The sequence below is a fragment of the Amblyomma maculatum genome, chromosome 4 (genome assembly GCF_055883805.1).
Source record: "Amblyomma maculatum isolate TAMU_Amacu chromosome 4, ASM5588380v1, whole genome shotgun sequence".
Classification (NCBI taxonomy): Eukaryota; Metazoa; Arthropoda; class Arachnida; order Ixodida; family Ixodidae; genus Amblyomma; species Amblyomma maculatum.
Genome location: NC_139347.1, coordinates 24,749,822 through 24,771,541, shown reverse-complemented (window position 1 = coordinate 24,771,541; position 21,720 = coordinate 24,749,822). Strand labels below are relative to the sequence as shown.

General features: G+C 42.7%; 1 protein-coding gene across 1 annotated transcript; it reads right to left on the bottom strand.

Moving 5' to 3' along the window:
* Nucleotides 1-2,632: 2,632 nt before the first annotated feature.
* Nucleotides 2,633-21,681, bottom strand: LOC146190515 (alpha-tocopherol transfer protein-like). The gene is made up of 6 exons (XM_084600183.1): nucleotides 21,499-21,681; nucleotides 12,444-12,552; nucleotides 10,089-10,340; nucleotides 7,765-7,958; nucleotides 5,977-6,087; nucleotides 2,633-2,853 (listed from the first exon to the last, which is right to left on the bottom strand). The coding sequence occupies exons 1-6, from the start codon at nucleotides 21,679-21,681 to the stop codon at nucleotides 2,665-2,667; spliced, it is 1,038 nt and encodes a 345-aa protein (XP_084456309.1). The 3' UTR covers nucleotides 2,633-2,664.
* Between the last annotated feature and the right edge of the window lie 39 nt (nucleotides 21,682-21,720).

Below are 21,720 nucleotides of genomic sequence, written 5' to 3'. Positions count from 1 at the left end.
TTTAGTTTGAGCGCCTTACATTGAAAGTTTTGCAATTTCGGAAATAAAAGAATCATTCTTTTATTTCTTCTCGCGTAAAGGAAAAGTTCTAAAACACATTAAAAAATGTTGGTGCGAGAATAAGTCAGTGCTGGATCTGTTACTGCTATCTTAAATTTTATTTGAAAGCTGCCTCCACGTCTATGCATGCGTAAGCTCTGCTTCCATGCCAAACCTCAGTCACCTTGCCCAAAAATATTGGACAAGGGGAAGGGTGTCCAGGCAGTGCGCGCTCTTTGCCGTTTTTTCTGCGCCAGCGGACTTGATTCGCGCTTGTAAAACAAGCTACTGTGTCTGTATATGTATTTCATATGCCTTTTCCCACATCGTCACCCATCATGACCTTTCTTCTCTCCTTCCCCTTCCCCAGTGCAGAGTAGCAGGCCAGATTTGAATTATTCCGGCCAACCTCTCTGCTTTTTCCTTTCAATAAATCCGTCTATCTATTGACCTTGAACTCCTGCGCTGTACTACAAACATCGTCGTCTTCATTTTCCTGTCATTCATCCATGCAAGCGAGGTACTGCAAATGTTCAAGTAAAAAAAAAAAAAAATTCTTTGGAGGGGTTTAATCATCGTTTGCACCTAGTTATTCCAGGAAAAGCTCTTGCTAAGAAGGTTTTTGCATGGTTGCACACGGTTTGAACTTGTTATATCGTGTGTATTTCCTTATCTGTTTCGGTTTCGGCTTTCCCCAGTTCCGGTTGCTCTTTTGTGGATTTTACCTGTACTTCTCTTTGTCTATACTTGGCTATTGGCTTATTCAGTCTTGTGAACAGAGCCCATAAATAGGGGCTCCCTCCCAATAAATGTCAGAGTGGCCGGGGTGGCTTTTTCTCTTTCGACATGGACTGATGACGCGTGACTCTCGGCTCCCTTCTTCACGTGCGCCTCGGCTGACACAACATTGGCGTATGAGTATGACATAGGCCTAGAGGAATAGGAATGCGTGAAATTTTAGTTGCGCACTACGGTGAACATTAAGTGATAGCTTATACAGCTGGTTCGGCCGAAAAGACGTCGGTGCAATAGTAGCAGTAGTAAAAGTCGTCTGCATCGCATGTCGGAAATAATCGAGGGCTGCATAAAAAATCGTATCATTGTAATTTGGTGTTCTAGTGATTGATGATTGATTGGTGGCCATATGCGATGACGAGTTAAAAATTGAAATTAATGGATGGAATAAAGAAATAAAAAATTAAAAGAAAATTAAAAAGAGGGATTCGATGGTGTTAAGATGCTCACAATGAAAAACCAATGCTTGATGCTAATTAAAAAAATTTGGAGAGCGTGATTGGTCAATTCATTATGAAATAATCGAAGAAATGAAAAATTGGAAAAAAGGGGTTCAAGGGTATCAAATGCAGATAACCCTGAGGACGACTGATGGCGCCACGCTCCTGTCAAAACCCGCCGGACTCCGCACGCAGGGACCAATCAGCGCGTGCTGTGCTGACGGCACGCGGTAGCGGTAGACGGCCGCGGTAAGCGCCAGCGGTAAACTAAATGTCTCTATTACGTTTGACAGGAGCTGTCAACTCGGGCCTCTCTTTTCATATGGGAGGGTGATATCAGAACCAGCCTGCCAAGACCCTTGCATTCACGTTATCCCTAGGCCACGCAGGCACGTTCATACGGCTCGGTTAAAGCGGGAATTTATATGTTGGCTGGCAGCTTACGCTATCGCGTCATCGCGGAGGTGGGAGCGAAAACAGAGAGAAAGAGGTGTCCTATAGTTGAGGGCTTCGGACCACCTCGCTATAGAGGCTTTCGCCTCATCGCAGTTTAGTGATCCAAAGTGCCCCCTAGAATTTTTGTTCATTTCCATCGCGACGGCGTTACACACCTCGCTTAGCACGGGGTGGCGTGGTTGACGCTGCAGAAGCTGAACCTTTTCCTGCGATAAGCAATTATCCATATCCCATTTTGCGGTTGTTTGCAGCACAATGTCCTTTTCATATTTAAGCATAAAATTTTTCCATTTCAAGCTAAATTCAGCTCAAGGTATCATTTTTAACCAGTTATGCTCGAGACAAGCATGACAGTGAAGGTGGTTTGGTTGGTTTATAGTGTTTAACGTCCCAAAACTGGAGATCATTCGTTCTATGCTAATCGCTTCTAAATAGAATTTTCTTCAGAAAACCATTTTTTTTCGCCGTGTGGTTTTGTTCAAGCATTTGAACAGAATTTATTAGCCTCGTATTTATTATTTTATTTTTTTGTTGATCATGACCTTGTGAAGTGCTTTTTTATTTTGAGCGTCTGTACTTCATTTTGCCGTTCCTTCATGGAGCAAGAATTTTGCATGCAGCATTTTGTAATAAATAAAATAACACAGACAACTGTGTACATCATGATCAGATGCTGTTCACGCTTGCTTATAATGAAGTTGGCTGCGGCAGATGCAGAATTGTGAAGGTATTTTTTAAAAGACTATCCAAATCCTTACATAACGCCGTAAGAAATCTTGACAGAAAATAGAAAAGAAAGAGGCATTTTGGTTTCAACTTTGGTGTTAATTTCTTGAAGCTTAACATCAGAGTTTTATTGGTTGTGGCCACGCATAAATGTAAAAGGTGTTAACATCGTTCTAATGGCGCGTGAAAGAATGAGTCGCGCTTTTTGTTATATGTGGGTGTTTTCCTTTCCGTAGCCGTATTGGCTCACATATCTGAAGTAATCATCCCGGCTTAACAAATCCCTTTCTAGCGCATCATAGTCGTAATTCCCGAGGGTTCCCCCGGCTTCTTCTGGCACGACATCAGCAGGGACGACGTCAAGAAGTTTGCTCACTTCGTAGCCCATGAGGTGGACCTGAAAAAACAAAAATCTCTCAAGGTTACGCAATGCATTGAAAAACAACTCTCAAGAAAAAAAACAAAAAACAGCAGTAACAAGCTTGTGCAAGGTCTACAAAACAAAGCGGGAGGGGTTTCTCGAAGCCGCTGAACAAAGAAATCGTGCCAAATTTTTGTCTTCTCAATGCAAGCGCTCCGCGACAAATATTCCCTAAAATACCCCTGGTTTGACAGCAAAGGGCAGACTTTTTGTTGATCCTTGGAGGTAGCTTGAATTTGGTTTGTCTAAGAAATGGGGGCCGATATCTAAGCAAAAGTCCCCCCCCCCCCCCCCCCCCCCCTTCTTCTGTCACTGTTGAGAATGCCGGGCTGGTGTGTTTGAGGTTTTCAACATCCTCTTCTCATAGCTGGCTAGCAACATCGAAGGGACAAAACTAGTTGACCATGTATGGATGGATTTCTGCTCGATTCCTACTCACTACTCATACGTTTTCCCCCAAAGCTCCATTTTTCAGTATCGAGGAAGCGTTTGTGTAAATTTAGAATTCATACGTTCTTCCCTTCGTTCACGTACCGTTATTTGTATTTTGTTTAATCGGAACATGATGTATTCAAAAGAGAATGAAAAATGTCTCTCTCGCCGTGTACAAATACTTTTTTTTTTTGTTTACAGGCTACATACTGACACTATGCCCTATAAAACACTGTTAGAGAAAAAATGCATTTTCGCAGCTACAGCAAATCGCAGTAAATTCTAGAGAAACCACTGAACACTGTTTTATTGACTGCAAAGATGCAATACTCATCTGGGATGTTATGCATTAGACTTTGAAAAACAGAACTTAATGTGACATCGCATTCTGCACAACATTTCACTGCACTGTCAATTATTGATGAGTTTTTACATTAGTCGGAGAAACGCGCGTGATGGAACGAGATTATGAATCTGTTGCTTCTTCAAAAGATCATTTCTCTAGAATGATTGTTCATTCACGGGGAATTCTATGCACAGGAAGATTTCGAACAGAAGTGGCGCTTACTTTTAGTGATGTGCTCTGCGTTGCCTCCTGTCAAAAGTTTTGTTCACTTGGTGGATCCTATTGCGCATCACGTTCATTTGAAGCTGTTTTGCCTAATAAACGCCAAACAGCTCATTTATATAGAACGTTTTTTCAGTGTTATACGTAATATCAAGAAACAATAATAACAGCTGCGATAATTGCAACGTCCCGTTTTCGCTTCCCACGATAATGCCAGGCTCTAAATCCGGTCCGCTTCGATGCTATTTTTAAAAAAACTTCGCCCGAGCTCAGCACATGCAAGCCACAATATTCATGGTTTGGCCTGACCGTGTCACATAGTGCTTTCGCACTAAAATTATCAGTGGTTTAACCTGGTTAGAGCAATGATACCGCGTAAAAGCACGGTTTGAATTAACCGCGCCAAAGCACTTGGAATGGGACGGCTCCTACGTTCACCCTTGTAATTGACCTTTGATTGCCTGCGTTGTTATTCTATACAATACCGATGTCATTGTTAACGGCCTATAAGACTTGATGGCATCTTTTTCACCTTTTCCTTTGTATAAAAGGCTCATTCTACTCTCTCGCCAGCTTGCTAGGGGTATCTTTATTCTTCAGTGCGTTGCTTAGAGAAGCATACAGGGTCGTTTTTATTTCTTTACCAAACACTGCAATTAGTCTCATTGCTTCGTTAACATCTACGTCCCACCAACATTTTGGTTTCTTTTTGCCTCTCCACTGGGTTTTCTTTAACATCAAATTTATTTCCGTCTGAATTACTTCTACCCCTTCATTATACTTCCGTGAGAGATTTACGCCTTCTTTTTTTTTGTGCTTCTCTACTCCTCTGATATGGCAATCATATGTTTGTCGCTCATATACCGAAATTCTCTGTGTCATGTTCATGTTCGCTCCCTACGCTCCTCCTGCACATAGCGCCCTCTCTCCTGTCATCGCTGAAACAACCAGCTCGCCGGCGGCAGACGGCACACTTCTAAATTATAGAACACTATAATGTAGGCATGCATGTAGGCTCCCGCGGCGAAACATGTAGGCTTTCTAGAAGCGTTTAGGGAGGCTACATGTTGCACCACGGCCCTAGAAGCGTTTAAGGCTCCTCCTTAGCCTTAGAAGCGTTTTATTTATGGCGCCATCTGCCGTGTTAATGGAGTACCACATTGCAAAACATTTCCGGTGACCGCCGCATAAAAGCGCCACTATGCCACTTCAAAGCAAAAAATAAATGCTAGCTAGCATGCACTTCGGTACTCGGTTAATAAATATGAAATTAGAACTTCCCTAATTAGACGCGGACTCATTCGTAACACAGCCCTCTATTGAATGAATGACCAGATCGTATAAACATATAGACATAGACGTTCTTTTGTGGCTTATTTGGCGGCGAATTACCGGTCATGAGTTCAAATCCCACCCGAAACAACATACTTTTTTCTTCCGCTAAGCCCTGCGCCGACATCATTTAATGCCAGATGTCTTATTTTCAATTATTTAATTTGAATCATCGTTGTGTGGCACGGTTTGTGTATGCAACATGGGCATGACGTAACTTTTCAGCACGAACGTAACGTGGGTTTTTGATGCAAGGCCGACTCTCCCTTCTTAGCTTAAAGACAGCCTTGAAGCTGTTTCTTCAATAAGCTTGGTCTATGGGGTCTAACGTCGCAAAGCAACTCAGGCTATGAGAGGCGCCGTAGTGGAGGGCTCCAGAAATTTCGGCCTCCTGGGGTTCTTCAACGTGCACTCACATCACAAAGCACACAGGCGCCTAACTTTTCGCCCCCATCAAAAAGGAACCACGTCGCGTACGGTATACTGTTCCACAAGCACGAATTTCTCATTGATATCCGTCATCATGTTTAAGAAAGTAAAGAAAACGGTCTCGAATGACCTGGTCAGTTTCTGTGGCTGTTGGCGCGAGATCTTCTTCATTGACCAGATATTCATATTTATTTTTGTTTGTTTGCTATCCTATGTGGTCCTAAGAACTTTGCAATTTTTAGATTAGGTGGTGACCGAACATAGAGAACCTGTTGGTCCCACGCGCGATGCACAGAGGTACAATTAGAAGACAACAATAATAAAAAGTGATTTCTTACCCTTCCAACAAGCTTCCCGCTCATTAAAGGTCTTGCTATTGCAAACAGCGTGTCGAACACAATTGAATCGTTAATGATGTAAATGGCTTTCACACGCACAGGGTAGCATTTCTGAAAGCAAGGAGGGACGTGAAAACTATATAGGCAGGTAATTGCAGTGTTTAGGTTCACACTCACGCTCTATTCGATTCGTAAGCAAAATTTATAAGGCGTGTCGGTTCTCAAAGAGAAACAAACGTAGCCGTTTAAAAAATGTGAAGAAAAGCAAGCGAGCTTTATGTGGACCTTTTTAAGTGAAATTGTGAGACAGCACTTGTTACAAGCAGGCTTACTGCATAGTCTGCTAATCAATGGTTTGGTGCATCGGTGGGTTATGGGGCGGCGATAAGGAGGCTGCAGCCCTAGGTACAGGCATATTTCCGAAAATAGGGGAATGGTCATATTTATTCTAACAAGCTTAATATATGAAAACAATGATTGAACTTCGAGTGAGACGAGTGAAGACGGAAAACCAGAGCGGGGAGAAGGGGCTCCTACTTATTGAAACTTCATGTAGCCCTGTGAGCCTTCGCTTAGCTGCCCTGATTCGGCCTATAGGGCTGACGTCACATGACCGAGCAGGTCCGAAAAGAAGGTAAAAAGTGCAACATGTCCACCCAAGTTCCAACATGGCCCCGACGTCCAGGCCGCACTTTGCTGGACCTACATGGAAATGGCGAATAGCTGTTTCCATGCCTGGATACGCATACCACTCTACTCATGCGCTGGACCTCAGGCGCTGGACTTTAGTGAACCAAGCGAGGATGATAATGTCGCCTCATCGGAGCCAGGACCACTGCCGGGGCCCGTACATGCTGCCACGTACCATTATAATCTTTGTGGCTGTCAATAACCCTTGGCATGTGGCATTATCATTTTGCTGGTAGCGCGCAGAACATTATGTGCACTGAACGACCTGGTGGAGCAAACGACGCAATGCGACTGCGTTGTAGTGGGCTCCCTACCTTACACAAGTAGAAGCGAGGTCAAACTGATTCTCGCCTGGATGGCGGACCTGACGCAAGCCACCGGAGGACATCTGCCTACGTCCGCAGGTCAAGGCGTACAGAGCTGCTAAAGAAAGCTAGCGCAAACATGATTGTCATATACATACGTCGATGCCGAACACGAGACATGGGACACCATCCTGCCATTCGTTATCTTAGCCTATTACACCGCCGTACAGAAGACAAGCAGGTCGACGTTATTCCATCCCAAGTGACGGCCTTGTGGTAAAGCATCCATCTCGCATTCGGGCGATACCAGGCTCGATCCCCGGTGCCGCCGGGTACCCAAAGGCTTTCAACAGGTAGAAGATTTCCCCAGGTCTGTTGCTTGGCTCCTTGGGGTGAAACGCCTGGTCACTGCTCGAAAAGAATTGCACCAGTGGGCCCGGTGATTCCTTCTGCCATCAGATAACCATACGTCCACCTAGTGCGGCAGAAGCCCATATGTCACCGCGGTCGAGTGGCAGGGAGCCCACTACAAGGCTCCACCCAATGCTGCCTGGAAAGTATTTCACCAAGTACATTCATAAGCTGCTTTATTCCTTGAATAACATTTCCCGCATTATCACGTCTCTTTCGCCCCTTCCTGTTCCCTGCTTCCCTTTGTTACTTTACACAGCAGCGGCCGCATTTATGGTCCAGTCACAGAGACAGTTGAACGCGGGGATAAAGTCAAGTGTTGCATGCCCAAGCTCTTAAGAATTTCCAGAAAAGGCAGCTATAGAAATAATTAGCTTTTTACCTCTGTGATGTGCACAATTTTCTTCAAAAGGAAAGGCGTCATGTGCATCAAGTCTTCTAAACCGACGCCCTTGTAGTCCAGTATCATCACCAAGCCTTGCTTCTGAACTTCTTCATCCAAGAGCAGCCATTCCAGGAGAATCAAGCAGGCTTTGATGAATTCGTACATTGTGCAGATTGAAGAGTCCCAGGCCCCTGGGCACACAAGTAGAACACAATGGGTGAAAAACTGCGCACTGGAAGCAATGAGTTAAACAGCGAGTAATGTGTTGGAAACCAAAAAATCAATGCAGACCTAGAGTTGACACTGCCAAAACCCAGTTCAATGGCGAAAATTCAATATTCACCAATATACTTGGTGAGGAAGTAGAACACCGCCACACACTAGTAATATTAAGTTTATGGACCACACTTCTGTAAAGTTAATTAAAATGGTTATGTTTTCACTTCCAATAGATGAGAAAGGTTACTGTGCTCTGCCTGACGTCTTGCAGCATAATTTGTTTGCAGAGAAGAAGTAGTAATCTTAAATAAAACGAACGCCGCGAAAGTCCACTCTTTGTCCGCTGCGGCAATAAAACATATTACCTGTGAAATGAATTAATCAATGAGGGGCGAACTTCCTGGAATGCGTAGCCATTTGATGTAGAAGTACTGAAAGTTGAAATGAAATCAATGTTTGTGTTCATATATTACACTGCTTTACGAAACTCGGACTGATAACGCTTAAAATTGGTTAACCACTTCTTAGTTTAATGTTAGAGCTAGTTACTTCACAGCTTCCCCAGTCCTAACAATAATTTCATTAGCACGGTGATATTGGACACTAAGGAGGGTGAGGGTAACAAACTGGATTCCAAGGGAAGGAAAGCGTAGCAGGGGGCGGCAGAAAGTTAGGTGGGCGTATGAGATTAAGAAGTTCGCAGGGGTCAAGTGGATGCAGCTAGCACAGAACCGGGTTAAGTGGAGAAATATGGGAGAGGCCTTCGCCCTGCAGTGGGCATAGTCAGGCTGATGATGATGATGATGATGATTGGACACTAAATGAGAAGTAAGATAAATATTACCGCGGCATGTGCGATAGAGTTTGCTGGAAAGCAAAGGCAAGGTATCTGTCAGAAATTGTTTCTGTGGACACCTAAACCGCGCCGTAAGGGAATGGAGGAAGGTGGGAGAGAAAATAGAAAGAGAGAAAGAGGAGTCGTAGTGGAGGGATTCAACGTAATTTGGATCCTCTGGGGATCTTTAACGTGCTCTGACATCGCGCAGCACATGGACGCCTCTGCGTTTCTCTTCCATCGAAGGTTCTGCAGCTTTGATCGGAAGTTGGGAAAAGAAAGTAGAAAACGGAGTTAAAAAAAAAAATAAAATACGGGACGAACTCGCCACGAAGGATGCTTTTTTTATACGAATGGGCCCACTACAACTAACTAGAAGCAATATAAGAAGGAGCACGGGAGCGCCTGGCCTTCGATTAACAGATGATGAGAATCAATTATAAAAGCGCATCGAAAGAAAGCTTGATCGCTTGCTTTTTCCTAGCACACACCTGGTGCCACCCCTTCTCGTCTTCTGTTGGTGGCAGCGCTTTGCGAAATGCGAAGGCCATGTGCGCTCTCTTGTTCCTACTTATGATGCTTCTAGCTGTACAGTACACAAATAGAAAGCAGAATTATTTACAAGAAAACAAGCATCAGGTGAACAAATTTCGAAATTTCTAAATGTTTATTCGCGGGGATATGGGGATCATACATTGGAAATTTGTGAAAATATGAAATATTATTCGCAGTATTTGTTTTTTACGAAATGGTATTTCTTGACGCCGAAGTATAACCACCATTGGATTAGGCTGTATGCGGATAATCAGCACAAACGTATGTGCTGATATATTATGGCAGTCAAAATATTAGGTATCTCGAAATTCGAACACGCCCGTGTATCGACAGCTTTGTTAATTTTTTCAACTGTAAAAATTTCTGAATAATATATTTTTGTCCAAACTGAAGATGTGGACCGGTTATACATGTCCTTTCCAGATCACTTGGAAGCACCTTGCATTGTATGTTTTGATGGCTTCCGATCAAAGCAAGGGTGTCAAACTAAAATAAGCGTGATCTGTATACTTGATACTGCCTGACACATCCACAAGTTAATCACGAACTTACACAGATTGAACTTAATTAGTAAAAACAGTAATCTCAGCTTATTAATTATATAAAAGTTGAGTTTGTGTGGCGTTTAACTTAGGTACGTAATAGGCACTACGAATTTAAGCCTTACATGGGTATTAGATAAAAACAAACAAACAAACAAACACGAACATACCTGCTCTGAAAAGCATGACCCCTCGACCTTGTAAATCTTTCTGTCTGGACACCGCCGCCAGCTTGTTCTTGCGAAAGATGACATCGTAGGCCATACTAGATGGCAAAAAGCTGTCGAAAATGTCCGGAATATCCCTCTTGACTTGAAAGTATTTACGGATGGTTTCGACTGTGCCATCAACATTGTACTTTCGGGCTCGTAGGAATTTCAGCAGGAATGTGTCGTCCTTGGGACAGCTGTATGATTCGTCGTCTTAACAAAAAATGTAAATAAAAAAACAAATTAGAATTGTTTTTGAAGATTACTAATCCAGAACGAAGTCTTGATTATATCATATCTTATTGACAGACGCCCAGTACAAATTCCTAGCTCGTGCCTCGCGTATGATTTTGTATTAATAAAGAGGTAGCCTAACTAGAAGCTTTAAAACATCAATATTAGATCGTAGGTCACCTTTTTAAAACCCATTTTTGTTTCTGCTTGATAGATATATTTTTCAACCAAAATAATATTTTAAGCTTCTAAGGAGGAGCCATTTTTTACTTTTCTTGCGCAAAAGACTAGCTGTTACTTGTTACGAGGATGTGAAAAATTTTTTATCAACCGTCATAAACTCATAAGCGATATCGAAATGTCGTGACTTGTCACGTAAGGATAATGGAAACAGTTTCTACTCTGAAGGTGCACATTACACTTGATATTGAGTAAAAGAAGGCACAATATGGCTGCTCAAAAATAGCGGATTACATGCTACCCTTTCACCATTTTGCAAGATAGTTACTGCGCTCACTGCATGTCACAAAAACCATTTTATCTGCGACAAGAAGGATGCGCAATTAATTAAAATGAATGAAATGATTTCAAAATATATGAGAGCTTACCGCGCTGCTTGGTGCGGCACGCCCTCAGAAAAAGCTGCGAGTTCGAATTATACAGTTGTGCACATATAACTTTCGGAGGGTAACAACTTGTGCATGGCTCACAACGACATGGGCTGTGAGGGTGGTGTAGTGGATTGCTCCCGAATAATTTCGACCACCTGTCTTTTTTAACTTGCACTGACATTGCTAAGCACACGGGTGCCTTCCGTTCTGCCTGCGTGGAAATGCGGCCGCCGCAGCCAGTAATAAACCCGTGTCCTTGGGCTTTGAATTTGAGAGCCTCACCACTGAGGTACCGCGGCTGCCCGAACCAATTTATAACTGAATATTGTCTGATGTGTCATCCAATCATTTGATATACTCGCGATCTGAAAGCTTCAGTCAAGGTGATTACGTAACTAGAGGCTATGTATATCATTGTAAAAAAGGAAAGATGGCGTTTATAACTTAATACGGATGTTCTTTTTTTTTTTTCGAGAAATATAAACTGACATTCTCTCAAAACCATGCAGGATGCAGAGCAATGAAAGGAGTGACAGTTGCGAAAGGGTTGGCGGGATGTTTATCTTCTAGTGTAGGATTTAAATATTAAAAGTAAATTAATCAAGCTTGGAATACCGGGATTTCTCCCATGAACACAACGTGTTTACCGCCAGGAACCCTTTATCTGAATACCCGCCACTAGCCCAACTAGGATCTGAAGCCAGAAGTTGACGAATGCGTCATGTCGGAAACAATGCAATGAGAATGGCTTGTTCGATGCAAAAGCGACAGAAGCCCACAAGGTTTACAGCTTGTGCCACCCTTCAGAAATATGATATAAGGTGCGGGCTTTGGCGACGACTGCTCTTTTTGCAAAACGACTGTATCCATACCTTTAACGCGCGTGCTCATTCTGCAGAAAATCCGGTCTTGGCAATTTTATTTCGGCGTTGAAAGCGAATAATGACGAGCAGCATGGAATTAAAACCTTACTATTCAGGTCCCACTCTTTTGTTGTAACAGTAGCGAGAGAATTACGAGCAGGAGCTTCCCATTTTTTCACGTAATGCAAAGTTGAATTTTTTTTTTTGTAAGAGAATCACCAATATGCAACCGTTGTTAATGTAATCTTCCCATATCAGAGTAAGCGTACAACCGAAAGAACGAGATTCCGTGCTCGATGAATGCACATTAGCTGCCATATGCCCAATTCTGTGGACTTGTCCATCGCAAACAGGGCTGACCTGTATATGTTCGAAAATGCCATGAATAATATGTAGCCCTGCTAAAGGCGGGAATGAATTGTACCGCGCCCGTGCCAAAGGGGTAAAGTGTGTTCTTTTAGATTAAAAGAGTCAGTCAAGAGCGCAGAAATCATTTCAAATATAGGTTTGATGTCAGTTCTGGAGTGTCAACAAGAAACGACAAATATGAATGTAATGGAAGTAGATGGTTTGGAATTGTAAGTTGATAAGATAATCGAAATACAAACCGGATATCTGACTTTTCAGGTCCTTCAATGATTCCGCTATAAGTTCGGTGATCTCCTCGACGTCATCGCTTACGTCGTTCCCACAGTCGTGCATAGCCTTCTCCAGCTGCTGCGAAATGTAAACAAGCAGAAAAAAAAAGCACGCACACACTGACGTCTTTTTGTTTTACGTGTTACGCTTAGAAATAACTTATAGACTAGAATAGTATGATTCCACGTTAATGGGGATATCGGTTTGCTCTTGTAACCCTACAAACACCTTACACAGATGTTCAGGTGAAAAAGGCGTCAAATCTTGGCGTACTGTTCGAAGGTTACAGCCAGAGAGGTAGGCAGTAAACATAGCCTAAGTGTGAGGCATTTGAAAACAAACAAACAAACAAACAAACAAACAAACAAACAAACAAACAAACAAACAAACAAACAAACAAACAAACAAACAAACAAACAAACAAACAAACAAACAAACAAACAAACAAACAAACAAACAAACAAACAAACAAACAAACAAACAAACAAAGAAACAAACAAACAAACAGACAAACAAACAAACAAACAAACAAACAAACAAACAAACAAACAAACAAACAAACAAACAAACAAACAAACAAACAAACAAACAAACAAACAAACAAACAAACAAACAAACAAACAAACAAACACGGCCTTTTCCTTGGTTGAAGGCAAGTGTCAGCAATAAATCTGTTACCGTCAATACACATGCACGTGCGCATGGATGGCTGCTATAAACGTTGTGTTGTTGGATGGAATTTAAGAGCGTCCCATTTGAAAGGGGGTACGAGGTGGCAGTTTCCACCATGCTCGGCTTTTTCTCCTTATATCTCGAATGTTGTCATAAATCCATCGGCTATTTCCTCATTTCTGTCACTGAATTTTAACTGGCCTTCTGGCCTCATGTCTTCTCTCTGCCTTCGTTTACCGATGGCGGTGTGAACAAATTAGATTCGTTATTGGCCATGCCGATGAATGGCGCCACGGGGCGTAAAATACAAACATGAGTACTAGGAAGAGCAACGTTACTAGATTAAATCAAAAGGAAGAGTACATGTTGCACAACAGTACTCCATATGTTGTACTAGGAAGCGTACATGTGGCGTGCGCTGGCGCAACGTAGGCTCCCTATGCAGTGCTATCGCCATGAAAAGGAATGCGATTGCGAGCTGTGAAGTGCAGGAAAAAATGTCCAACTACGGCAGTCTGCCTGTCGTCACCACGTATATATAGGCGCGCTCATGCTGTTTGTAGTCTGCAATCTGCATTCTTCATCACAGTTATGTTGGGCTGCATGGGTGAAGCGAGAGTTCTTACCTAGCTACCTACAAAGCTTTGCATTGGCTTTCGCCATCGCGCTCCATTTATAAAGACCCACGCTGGCAATAACCGCCACCGCCAGTGAAATTATGGCGCCTGTTGTTGATGACGACAGGCAGACTGTTGGAGCTGGAACTTTTTCACGCGCCCCATTGTTAGAATTTCTTTTCATTGCGATAGTAGTACATTGCTTTAGCCGGCGGGCAGATTCTGTAACGACGGCACCTTAAGGTGGCGCTGCCTGCGCTGCCAGGAATGCATGCGCGACCCTCGCGCTGCGGAACAAAAACGCAGGCTCTTTAAGTCACGCACTTGCTTCACCGAGCACGGAGTAAAGGAAGAAATTTGCTGATGTATGAGCTGCTGCAGCGTCAGCGCAGCATATAGGAACCCACCAAAGTTCGTTTAGATTCTCCTTTCTGTTCGTTCATAACTTCCTTTCAATTCAGCCTCGTGTTCTCCTCCGATGGTGCGTTGTGTTCCCCTCCACAGTGCAGAAAACGGGAGGTATAAGCATTTCATGCTTATAAAATGCCGCCCGCAACGGAGGGTCAACGAGTTTCTCTTAAACCCAAGGGAAACGTGGATCTGACAAGAGCATACAGGGGCATTCCGGTGGAGATTTAGGGGAGTAATATTTTCGTGACGTGAAGGCGGCTGATTCTTTATGCATATGCCGTTTCAGAATTGAGCTTCATACCCGAAGACGTTCCCGATGTAGGCTGGACTAAAATGCAGCCAGTTGACCACATGATAAGTCTGTATCATAATATCTCATAGTTGGAGATTAGGGCCACTCATTAAGGGAACGTGCCGACAAGTAACCGAGTTCCGCCCTTCTATTTTAAGGCCTATCTTACGTAGCGCTTTTTTATTGGCTCTGGACTGGAGGTCGTGACGAAACGTGAGTAAAATTACCGGAAAAGTATTTGGTAAAGAAATAGCTAATATAAAACAGGAGAAAGCATATGTTATATGTTATTATCTGCTACACGGGCACGAAAAATGATATTAAGGGCCCAATGACTTATTTGTAATGGCATTCTCATGGTGCTACACACGCGAAAACTAATGGCAGTCCTCTTAATGCCATTCGCCACGCAGTGAGTTTGTCCCAACTCATTCGGCTTGGGGTCGACGATGGAATGGGTACTCTCGTCCTCAGCACTTACCTGACATTCATTTTGTATATAAATAATCCTGTATTATCTAAAAGAACATGCTCGTAATACCTGTTTAAATCAGCATCTAAACAAGTAATCGCTTTCAATTTAGTTTCAAGATTTTAGTACAATGAAATAATGTGACCACAAGCGTCCCTTTTGGCTAGTGCTTTGCTCATATGCACCTAGTCGTCATTTGCTAAAGATGAACACAATTTGCGAAAAATGTCCATTTTTTATATTTTTCTAACACCGAAAACTACTTCGCCGATAAGAAAAGTGTTATATCATTTGCAACATATTTATAAAAATGCTATCTCATCCTCCTCCCCCTCCTCGTCATCATCATAAAAACCTAAATAACATTACATCTCTTTGTGTGACATCGACAGCGAAAATAATGACAGAAAGCAGTTTAAGGCATTAGATGGTTAATTTAACCTTGGACACAAGAACCCTGAATTAGTTACTGAGGAAAATGAGATGAAATCGGGTTTTAAGGGATACTAACTCTTATACAAGGCTACGTTTGATGATGACGACCTCCAAACAACTGACTGCTCGCCGCTTAAGGAGCGAGCCTCCTTTTATTTGTCCGAGTGCTCTCAGGTGCGACGGCGCATGTTCGACTGGTCAATCGTCAAGTGTTATAAATGCTTCCGCCGCGAGCGATGTAGCGGCACGGTCACGTATTCTGCCCCTAGGCATTGTGGTAGCGGTGTACCGTCGCAGCCGCCGAGACGCATCTTGCTCTGAAGACACGCCGATGGCGAACATGGAGACGGAGCCTGATGTGGTATAAACTCGTTAGAGTGTCGCATTGAACTGCGATCAACTAAATGTTGCATTTTAGAGCTGCCGTGATTTTACCAGAATTGCAGGGCGGACTTGCGGGCTTTAATTACTTCGCTGGTTCGCATGCTACAATGAGTCTGTCTCAACTTCGAGGTTTGTTTGTTGTTTTTTCCCCAATCCAATCAGTGTTTTATTCCATGTGTGCGACATTTCACAAATTATACACGGTATACTAATGCAGTAAATATCGTACTAGCACCATTAAAAGATAACTGGCTACCTTCTATGCTTATCCTTGTTTAAACAAAGTCTCATTTTAATGTACAGGGTCGTCCACTTCTAGCTATAACAGGGGCACAGCTATAAAAGCGACATTGCCTCCAGCGTGGGCTCTCATCGAAGCAAAGCGACACAAACACAGAAGGTCCCTGCGGTGGTGCTTTGAATGGCTTGCCTATTAGCTTTATTGCATGGCCGCGTAAGGCGCAATGAAGCTTTGAAAGCAGTGACCGTGTTCTAGCTAGAAGTGGACGAGGCTGTACAAGCTAAGCTTTAAATTTTTCCTCGATTACTCCTCGCAGTTTTATACCCTTCGACAAGAAGGTCAGTAGCTGCTGCCAGACTCGGAGCTGGCCTTTGTGAAGCTACGTCACTACCGGCTATTTAAACTGAACATAACTTAAATGTGCATTTACGGTATATTTTCCCGACAAGTACACTACCGCTCGCTAAAAAATGGCATGTAAATATTCGTAAAAGGTGACCAATGCAAAACTTAGCAATAAATAATCTAGAGTGGGTTACGACATGCGAATGATGAATATCTGTAAAGTTGAAGATGAAGTGCTTAAACACCTTCCATTCAAGTTTGTCCCGAAGTTTCCTCTAAAGCCTGGCGTGTTGAAGGTCATACACACGAAGTGCATGAAATAATATTGTCTACAACACCAACGTAAAATAAACACTCCGATGATGGGTCTCAGCGGGGTACATGTCATTTTCAGATTCGATGACAATTAAGCATGACTGAGCTGGGAGCGGCTGTCACTTCTTCACATGCGCGCATGCATGTGTGTGCGTGTGTGCGTGGGGGAGAGGGGAGGGATAATGCACATGACAAAGCAAATGCATGAGTAAAGGTCTATATTATATAAAAAAGCTTATTTCAACGTCCAGAGTACACGCACTCATGAAACGAATTGTGGCAGCCGCAGACTGCTGTTTTTGCTTTTCCGTGACGTGCTGAGCCCTCTGTGTTCCTCTGTTCTCGCTGATTGGCGTGCCATACCCGCTGGATAGGTGGATGGATGGAATATAGGAGCGTACCCTTTGAAACGGGGTGGTAGCAGTAGCTATCATGCTCATTTTCATCAGTCTTAGCGACACCTCCAGCTACCGTGACCACCTTCTACGGTTTTTATGAGGCTACGTACCGCTGAGAACATGGAGTGCAGTCTTTTTATCGATTGGTTTATCAAGCTCCACAGGTGCATCCAGATGGGAACTTTGGGTCATCGGCCAGTAAAACCAGGCAAAATTTTTGCAGTACTAATTACACAAAGAGAGTGTACTGGCCATTAATACATTAAAGTTAGAGCATCTGAGAATAATGAAAACACGGACTACGTAATCAAAGAATAAGAGTCTATTGTGTGTGAACATGCTTTTTCTTTTGTTCAGTCTATGTTTTTCTTCTTGCACCAGTAGTGCTTTAGCTCTGATAAAACGCTCTAATTATTTCGTGCAGTTGGCATGAGTTGACGAAAAACAAGCTTCTTTGTAGCATAACAGCAGTTTTCTATGTGGTTGATGGTCACGTGGCAAAAGTGGTAGCACAAAAGCCCCAGAATACGAAATGGCAACGGGGATGATGGAACGACACCGGAGCCTTACTACGTCATATAAATAGCCAGGAGAGTTCTATCAATGTGTGCCTTGCACGTATAGCAGCTCACTTTTCTGAGTTTAGAAAACTTGCACTAATAATTTTTATCTGTACCGCTGGACATTGCGAAACACAAAACCCGTTTTCGTGGTAGCATGAGCACGTTTACGAGAATAAAGGAACGTGACGTTCGTGAATTGCTATTGTTTCCGTGCTATGCAGCCATATGTACAACTTGAAACAAAAGAGCGACGCTGAACATACAAAACTTTCGGAGGCAAAAATGAAACAAAAATTACATCCTAGAAATAACAAAAAATTCGCCACCAAAATTCGTCTCACACCTTGGGCCGTGTTGAAAACTTTTGTCGCTTACAGGAGAAAGTATTTGGAAAAGTGAGGAAAAACTAAGGAAAGATATCAGTGCACCTTTAATTAATCTTAACAACGCTTCACTCAGATGCAAGGAAATATAAGCAATGATTTAAAGTCCGGGAGAGGGCTGTAAAGCTATAAGAGTTTCGGCACTATGGGAGCCTAATCAGAGATTTACCGGTTGTTAGTATGAGCCTTGTCAACGATGAGCATTTGTGCAATCGTTATCTCTCTGCTTTCGTTAAAGACAACTGCAAAATGAGCAAGAGTTTAGGCAGGAATTAACTACTCAAATATGTTTTCCCCTCGATGTGCTTGAAGCTACGTAAAAGAGCGCAAATTTAAAAAGCCAGGATAATGCTAAGACAAGCAAAGAAGGATGCGCCCACGTATCTTAGGAAATGTTACAAAATGATTTCGTATGCATGCAGTACGAAACCGTTCTATCGGCAAATCAGGCAGTTAAAGAATGCTTTCAGGAAAGCGAAAAGCTTAACGCCAGGTGGTAAGAAAAACAAAAAGCCATTCGCTGGTTTGCCGCGACTCAAAGGTATCCTTGAAAGGAAAAAATAAAAAAAACTTTTTTTTTTATTCCTCTTGATTTTTTTTTAAAATAGAAACCACTCCGAGTTCTTTTTACCAACTCTGGCGACGCAAGAAATGACGTCCAGTGGGGCAAAATGTGCGCGGCATAGCGGAAAGCGCGTTTCAATTTTCTATGACGAAATGCGCGCCAATAGAAGCTTATGCCGTCGAATATGCGCCGAAGGTTGTTTTAATGCGATTACGTATGCTGCTCTTACAGCGCAAAGGTCGAAGCGCTCACGATTCTACGCTTGAAGAGATGAAGATAACGCACTTGTCAGGCTAAAAATACTCGGATGATCAGCGCGACTTCAGCAGCGCTGCCGACTGTGTTTCGAAGAGGATGAACGACTAAACTTCAAAGATTGGTAGCTCGCGCCCAGACGCCACCAGAGCCAAAAGTTTGTCCACTAAGCTTAAGTAGCTTCCACAGGAGAAAGCACGAAACAATGCTGAAGTTCAAAGCGATTGCAGCTTACTGTAAGCTCACCTTTACGGTATTATGGAATATATACTTGGCTTCACAAGGATAATGAAGAATATAAAACCAATACTATACATATATATATATATAAAGTAGACGGTCTGCCTGTGTTGCAAAAGCATATCTACAAACCAAGAAGGAAACAATACCGGTAAATTAGCTGCCGAACTTCTGTTTGTCGACGCCGCTGCCTTGGAGGAGGTCGCCAGGTAAAGAGAAATGCCACCGCCGTCTTTGGAGTTCGTCTCGTAGCTCGTCCGAATATTCAAGGGCGCTTGACGAGCGGCTGCGCTATCACGACGCGTGGCTAGGCAAAATAACGACCAGTTTTTCCGCTTTGCGGCTGCGAGCGCACGACCTTGATTTTTTGCATTTCCTTTTATTCGAGGTAAGAGACCGGACAGGTCATCGTTAGCTCACTTTTTGTTATTCGTGTGCTGTAACCACGATACACTGTGCAGTGCGAGTTTCCCTTTCTGCTGATGACCGCGCTCAGTTGAACTTTTTGTTTCGAGCTTTCACGTATCATTTGAACTAAATCAATGTAACCAATTTAAAGAAAATAAAAACATGGAGGTTATATATAGTGAAAAACTCCAGAGTAGTTGGAATTTTTGTAGCTCGTCTACAGTATTTGTTTCATTCTAGTAGAATATTCATTAACGAGTCAAAGCTACGTAAGTGACATTTCAAACGTTGGTTTTGGAAATAAAGTATTAATTCGACAGTTGTAGATCATCTTGAAATATAACTGACCTAATCGTTACAAAACCTATAGGAAGCGTGCGTAATTTAAAATACACCAGTTGACAGCAGTGCTACTTTGGTATTGCGGACACGATCCCAGAGCGAAAAATCTGCTTATGCGTGCAACCTGTAGATGCAAGCTCTATATGGGCCTGCGTTTACTTAAAACATACATAAAACAGGTATCCCAGTATATTAACGAAGTTTGAAACGAACATGAAGCTTCCTAGCCGAGTGAAAAATATTCAGCGCTGTTGAACGTCGTGTGACCTTGTCTGGAATGCACTTGGCGAAGCTAATCTTGAGAAATTGATTTCTGCGCTGAGATAAAATGTTTTACTACTGTTTTTCGCGCTTCAGAGATAGTTAAGATTACCTATCTGACCTTTTAAGCATTGACTTTGGAAAACAATTGCCAATTTAAAAGTAGACGATCCTTAAAAGCAGTGTCTGAAATATTTGCAATGAGGCGCTTTTATGTAGTTCATTTTAACTTCCCTGATTGAAGGTGCGAAAAATTCGAAATTGAACGCTTGCAGCTTTCAGTGGTGTACGTTAAGCGCCACAAAACGCACCGTCGGTAAAATAAGGTTTGTCTACGGAATGAAATCTGCGATAGGGCTTTTAATTTGCAATGGGTATGGGATGTGAGATAAGGGGAGTTTTGCTCAAGAGCACAACTTTGAAAAAAAAAAAAAGCATTTTGTATATTGCGCGATTTCTTAAAGGGCCTTTACTACAAGGTACGTATCGGCACGATAGTCCTGCCCATTTTCAGGACGAAGTGCAACTCCTGTATTGAAACTTTTTCCCAAAGTAAATGTCGCTGATGCTGGTTATACCTAACGGAATGATCTCTTATGAACGCAAAAAAGAAATAAAGAAAACTCCAGACTAGACAACCCGACATTCAACAGCGCTGAGCTGGTGTCACTTGCCCAACCCTTCACCTGCTTAGAAAGTTGGTCACTTTTATCTGGGACATCTGGCTTACGTATATGTATACACTTATGTATACCTGGTTTACCATCTCTGTGAGACGAATGAAATTCTTCTGAGAACCGCGTGGCCTATAGCTTGCAGTACCTTTGTATTTTTGCAATTGGCATTTCATACAGACTAATATGGTAAATTTTATATGATTACCTTCAGGAACGAAGTCCACTTATATATTGTACGTTACATTAAAAAAAAATAAATAAACAAGTGGCATGCCGTTTCCGCGATGTATAGTTTTTTGTTTTACCGATGTTAAAATATAACTTTAGCAATAAAAAAAAGCTTTCACTCAACGGCGCAGCTACTTCAGCGCCCCACGAAGCGTATCAAGGCTTTCCCCGAAGCGGCTTTGCGTGGCCGAGAGATGTGCGCTTCAGTGAGTCGCGTGAATGTTTAATATGCAAGTAAAAGCAAAAAAAAAAAAAAAAAAGAAAAAAGAAAGAGACCAACAAAGCTAAGTTAAGGTAGAAAAAAAGCGCGGAACCTAAAGAACGGGAAAGCTTGCCAGAAAACCTTGCAGAAGTTGCATTTATCTTAGCCATCTAAATATGGGACCATTTTTGTTACTTCCGTGCACAGTTGTGGTTTAGTTGCTCAGCTTTAGAAAAAGAAAACACTTACGTTCACGTGCTGTGTGATGTCAGCGCTCAAATTTCAGGGGGATCGGATTAATCTGGAGCTCAACTCTACGGTGCACGCCATATCCCACGTCTCTTCTGGACTTCGAACCAGGCTCACAGCTTTTACGTCCGCTATGCTCCTTGAGATGCGACATTGTTCTATTTCTCCAGACAGGTCTTCGGGTATGGTTGCTAGTTGGGGTAGCCTACCCCCATTAAAGGCTTTGCCTCGACTCGGAGGGTTGTCGATCATTTTAGAAAAGTCAATTGTTTTGAAGACTTGAGGCACGCC

Coding starts and splice junctions, on each gene's coding strand:
- LOC146190515 (XM_084600183.1), bottom strand. CDS start 21,681: ATGATCGACAACCCTCCGAGTCGAGGCAAAGCCTTTAATGGGGGTAGG. Junction 12,553..21,498: donor CGTGGGATATGGCGTGCACC/GTAGAGTTGAGC, acceptor TACATTTCGCAG/CAGCTGGAGAAGGCTATGCA. Junction 7,959..10,088: donor GGTCATGCTTTTCAGAGCAG/GTATGTTCGTGT, acceptor TTGTGTGCCCAG/GGGCCTGGGACTCTTCAATC.